We start from the raw sequence: 5,957 nt of genomic DNA, 5'->3' as shown, positions 1-5,957 counted from the left end.
TGTGTGTGTGTGTGTGTGTGTGCCTGTGTGTGTGTTTTCAGAACACCTCTTCACTCTTATTTCTGAATTATTATTTTCTGGTTTTTCTTGTTCACTTTTCACTGAACTTTACAGTCCTCATCTTGTCTAATTTATACAACCATCCCACTAAATTTTATTGGAGTCATATCTATGCTTTTATGTTTAATTCAGAGAAATCATGATACTTATTCTTCTGACCAATTTATGCTAACTTTTTTCAGTTCTAATTTAATCCATCCGTTAAGGTCTTCAGCGGCATTTTAAAATTTCCCTCAATGCTTTCTTGTCAAGTTTATTCATAGATGCTGTATCCTTACTGTGTTGCTTTCGTACATTGACCTTTCCTCCCACTTTTCTCTCTACCTTAGAAATCTCAGGTAGTCTTGCTCTGAGTCTTCAGAGCAAGCTACCCACTGAACTTCAGGGGTTATTTCTCTAAGTTCCACCAGTCCCAAAGGTTTTGGTCGTGTTGTGTAAGCTCCCTCTCTTTGTTTTGCTTCCCTCTTGCTTTTGCAGCTCCACTTAATCTCAGGAGACCCGAGTTTCCATTTGATGTCTTTTCCCACTCTCTTACTGCAGAGCAGACTTACTCTTCTCATCAACAATGACTGCGTTTCTAGCCATATCTGATGGTGTATGTCTAGAGTCCCAGCTACATGGGAGACTGAGGCAAGGGACCATTTGAGCCCACAAATTCAAGCATCATAGAAAGGCTCCATAGTAAAGCAAAGAACCTGAAACAAGCCTCCCCCACCAGATGAGGACAAACAAAAACAGTGGGCTTTTATTTAGCATTAGCTAAACTAGGGAAGTGTGCTGTGAGGTTGGGAGGACCATATCACTGTTCTGGCCTATAGAGAGGACATGGTGGCCTTTGTGGCTAACTGGTAGTAGCCTGCAGAGAATTCCTGATGGCAGAGGCAGACAATAGTCGTCATTATGTCCTGCTATGGTGACTAAAATCTCTTTGTGCGGTATTGGCTCTCCAGGTTGGAAGGGCTATTCTTGAAGGAAAAGGAAAACGAGGACAGCTGACCTTAGGGCCAATGCTAAAAATGATCTCCAGGCCCTGGCTCTGCCCTCTTGCAATATCTACTGTCATGCTCTCACTTGTTGCTTCTCGGGAACGAATACGCTTTACGGAATGGGCAAGAATGATATTTAGAATCTAGGTCAGACAATGTTTGCAGATACTACCTGCTTCCTTGACTCCTGGCTAGATCCTTATATTTTATAAAGGTCTCCAGAATGCTTCGCTACGCTTTCCGTCCTCTGGCCACCATTTCTTCCTCTCTGTGTTTCTACACTTCAATTCAGTCTTTTCCTGCAGTTTGAGCATTGCTTTGCATTTTGACTAAAGAGATTCCTATTTCAATTTCATTTTAATTTTTTCTGTAAATTACCTTCGATCTGCCTACACGGTTATATACATGTAAAGGTGCTGTTTTCATTACAGGAGGACTGTGGGTTACCATCCGAGGTTGCCATTTGGAAGGTACAAGTCTGGTGCTGTTTGGAACTCAGTCGTGTGCCATTGATGCCATTAGCAGCAATTCACAACAAATTCGGTGCAAAGTCCCACCTAGGGTAAGGAGATACTTTGTTGTCCTGTGCGAATTTTATCATGTCCCTTGTGCAAACTAAAGTAACTAATCTGAGCTTTTTTCCACTATAACGATGTGCTAGTTTTTTCTAGTGTATGTTTTGCTATTTTTTTTTAAAAAAAGATAAAACCCTGTGCTTGTGTTGTGATTAATTTCAGTTAATTCCTTATGTAATAATGCAACTCAAGCATCCTAATTTGTGATCCCCTTTGAGTCCTGCTTAGTTGGTTCTGTGGGCCATGTTCTCCAGGTGTCCTTGATCCTTCTGATTCCTATAATCCTTCCTTCTCCTCTCCTGTGGAGTTTTCCCTGGCTCCACCTAGTGTTTGACTGAGAGTCTTTGCTTGTGGGTGGATGTCAACTCTCTGATGACAATTGGAGTAGGCACCAATCTATGAGTAAAGTGATCATTTCATTGAATTTTTTACAAGTCTTGTTTGGCTGTTTGATTCTATCCTGAGTCTCTGCACTGCCCTTCCTCTAGGTAGTGTCAGGCATTAGTTCCCTCTGGTGTGGGCCTCAAGTTGGACCAGTCATTGTGGTTTCTGCTGTTTCTGAGATTATTTATTTTATTTTTCCATGGTTATAGTTTACCTTCTTGGGTTGGAGTTTTTCTTCTCGTAACCATTGTAGACAGATACTGTTTTTTTTTTTGTTTTTGTTTTTTTTTTTTTTATCATGGAATATGTTTTGTTCATCTATGATGAAAGAAAGTTTGGCTGGATATGGTGGTCTGGGTCTGTGGTCTTTTAGAGTCTGAAGAACATCTGTTCAGGTCCTGGCTTTTAGAGTCTTCACTGAGAAGTCATGTGTCATTCTAATAGGTATGCCTTTATTATGTTCCTTTTACCCTTGCCGCTTTTATTATTCTTTTTTAGTTCTGTAGGTTTAGTGTTTTGATTATCACGTGGCAGAGGGGCTTTCTTTTCTGTTTCAATCTATTTGGCTATTCTATAAACTTCTTGTACCTTAGTAGGCATGTCCTTCTTTAGGCTAGGAAATTTATCTTCTATATTTATATTGAAAATATTTTCTGAGTTTTTGAGATGGGCTTCTTCTCTTTCCTCTATTTCTATTATTCTTAGGTTTGGTCTTTTCTTAGTGTTCCAGATTTCCTGGATATTTTGTGTCAAGAATTTTTAGATTTAAGATTTTCTTTGGCCATTGTATCTATTTCTTCTCCTGCATCTTCAGTGCCTGAGATTCTCTCTTCTGTCTTTAATATTCTGTTGGTGATGCATATGTCTGCAGTTCCTGTTCACTTACCTAAATTTTTATTTCCAGAATCTCCTCTGTTTGTGTTTTCTTATTTCTTCTGTTTATATTTTCAGGTCTTGAACAGGTTTATTCATTTTCTTCAGCTCTTAATTTTTTCTTAGATTTTTTCAAGGGATTTATTTCTTCCATTTTTTCTTTGTGTTTTCCTGGATTTTATTAAGGGATTTATCCATTTCTTCTTAGATAAGAACTTCTATCATCTTCATAAAAATGTTTTAAGGTTGTTTTCTTATGCTTCAGCTGTGTTGGAATATTCAGGGCTTGCTGTAGTAGGATAGCTGGATTCTTATGGTGACATATTGTCTTGGCTGTTGTTGGTTGTGCTCTTGTACTGGTGTCTATGCATCTGGGTTTGGGAGGATTATTGGTCTAGGTGTCTATAATCATTTTTATCTTTGTTAGATTGGTGTTTTGTTCCTTGGCTACTGTTTTCTTTCTCATCTTCTGGTTGGAGCAGCCTATGGTTGAATAGAGGGCCTCCATTTGATTTGTGGGCTGGACTTCTTTTGGCTGGGATGGCCTCTGGTTGAGCAGGGCATTTCCACTGGATTTGGGGGTTGGAGTTCTGGAAGCCAACGTGGCATCTGGTCCAGCTGGGGGTCCTCTACCAGGTTAGGTACTGAAATATGGTGACAGGGTTGGGTGGGGGTGATTGAGGATAGGTTGGGCAGACTCTGAGTGGGTGGGCAGCCTACCTGGAAATCTGGGGGCCTGTGATGACTTTGGTACTCAGGAGACCTCTGCTAGCACTGGGGGATAGGATACCATGGGAGGGAGAGAAGGGGCAGTAGGGAACCCCATGTTTTAAGTGAAATTCCTCATTCCTTCATTCTTTTTTACTGAAGTTCTCTTCTTGCTTTGGTCTAGGTTGAACATATCTAGACTTCTTTTCTGTAGATTCTATTTTGTTCCTTGTTTACTCTTACTAATAGATTCACTGTTTCCTCTTCTGTGACAATTTTATACATGGCTATAATATATTTTGATGATGTTCTTCCACTACCACCCTTCCTTGACTCCATTCTACTTCCTCTGGATTCTTTCTTTCCAAGTTCCTCCCTTTTCTTTAAAGATTCATTGAGTTTCATTAGGGTTTCTTGAATGAGCATAGGATGGGGGGTTTACCTACCAGTGACTACACCACAGAAGAAAGTGACAACTACGTTCTCCAGCAGTCAATAACTGCCAGTAGGGCCTCAGTTGGGATAGAGTCCTTCTGAACCACTTCCCCCATCATTCTGGAGTGTTGTTTTACCTATGTCTTGTGGGGTAACCGCAGCTTCCATGAGTTCAAGAATGCAATGATCAGACCATGTCTGGAAGCCAGCATTTCACAGCACCCTTCTCTATCCTTTGGCTCCTGCATTCCTTCTACCACACTTTTCTCCATGAATCTGGAGCCTTGGGGCACTAAGAGTGGTGTCTCCTTCACTTGGTTACTATTTATCTAGGATACCAAAAGCCTTAAGTTGCATCTTACAAAAGATAACATAGGAGGAAAATTTCTGAGCATTTTACATGTCTGAAACTACTCTCTCACATGATGGACAGTTTAGCTGAGTATAGACACTCCAGAAAACCTAACGGCCCAGAAACAATTAGTGTGTTAAGTGTAGATTGCTCTTACTTACCGTTCAGGGCACAGCCAATACTATTCAGTACTGCATTTGTCTAAGTTCTTGCCTTTCTGCAGAAACTATATACCATGATCAGCATTTTTATATTTATTTATTTATTTATTTATTTATTTATTTATTTATTTATTTATTTATTTATTTATTTATTTATTTATTTATTTATTTTTACTGATTATGCTTAGAGCTCTCCTTTACTCTCAAATCCAGCTAAGATTTGAATTATAAAATTACTTTTCAGGGGAAAGATGGGTACACTGTGAATGTGACTGTGGTCACTGGAGAGCACTCTACAGTTCTTCCTAGAGCATTTACTTATGTCTCCTTTTTAAATCCAGTGGTTGTGTCTTTGAGCAGAAACAGAAGCAGCATAGCAGGTAAGATTCATGTTGCCTCCAGCTGTTCTTTTCTGTAGAGTTTTGATCCTATTAAAAGTCAATGAATAGACTGTGGATTTTTATTTACGATTTTATTTATTTATTTGAGGTATTGTCTCCCTATTTACCCCAGTTAGCCTGAAACTCTGTTTGTATGACCTTAAACTCATAATACTTGTTACACCCTTTTGAGTTTTTTTGATTGCAGACTGGATTCAGCTTATTGTAATATAGATGAAAGATCTTTTATAGATGAAAGATTTTTTTCAGGTTACCTGATAAAATTAATTTTATATCTGATTTCTTCTCTGTAGAAATGGGACTATTTTCTTATAAAAATCATGTGAGTGTTATATTAGTATTCAATAAATATTTATTGAGCAGCTAATTTGTACTAACATTATAATTACCATCAATTAGACAGTAAATCTTAGAAAGAAATCATCTTCATAATAATCCTCAGGTAAAAATCCCCAGTAGAATGGGATATTTCCATGAGATAGACAGACTAATTTACAGGCAGTGGGATCTCCTCACACCCATTCACACCATACCAGATACCAGAGAATGATGGCAGAAGCAAATGTGTGAAGGCCCAGCAGAAGCAAAAGACATCCCGGAGTCTGTGGTCTTGGGGCCTTGTCTATCCAAGATTCATCCATCAGGGATTCACCTCCTGGTAGGCTGACACCCTGAAGTCAACTGCGATCTGCTGCTCCTCTGACATGGCTACTGGCAAGGCATTTTTACACATGCTTTGATTTTGTTGTTCTTTTATCCAGAGGAACTTGGCATAATGCTGGCCAAATAAGCCTGTTTTAGGCTAGCGTTACACTATTGTCTTTTTTCTTGGTGCCCTTTGAAATCTGTTAAACTCACTGGATTTCAAAGTAGAGAATGGGAACACAGAAAGAAGTAAGGAGAATGGGGAAGTGAGGAAGAATGTGAAGGTAAGATGTGTGTGTGTGTGTGTGTGTGTGTGTGTGTGTGAGAGAGAGAGAGAGAGAGAGAGAGAGAGAGAGAGAGAGAGAGAGAGAGAGAGA

At 39.3% G+C, this 5,957-nt stretch overlaps 1 protein-coding gene across 1 annotated transcript in view; it reads left to right on the top strand.

Annotated features, from left to right (window-relative positions):
• Pkhd1 (PKHD1, fibrocystin/polyductin) overlaps window positions 1-5,957 on the top strand; it is a 430,053-nt gene that overhangs the window by 64,470 nt on the left and 359,626 nt on the right. The window contains exons 27-28 of the mRNA XM_005369574.2: window positions 1,478-1,608; window positions 4,779-4,914. Coding sequence (XP_005369631.2) covers window positions 1,478-1,608; window positions 4,779-4,914 — 267 coding nt within the window. The remainder of the gene's footprint in view (window positions 1-1,477; window positions 1,609-4,778; window positions 4,915-5,957) is intronic.

Source organism: Microtus ochrogaster, unplaced genomic scaffold (assembly GCF_000317375.1).
Source record: "Microtus ochrogaster isolate Prairie Vole_2 unplaced genomic scaffold, MicOch1.0 UNK52, whole genome shotgun sequence".
Lineage (NCBI taxonomy): Eukaryota > Metazoa > Chordata > Mammalia > Rodentia > Cricetidae > Microtus > Microtus ochrogaster.
This window is presented reverse-complemented; position numbering and strand designations above follow the sequence as displayed.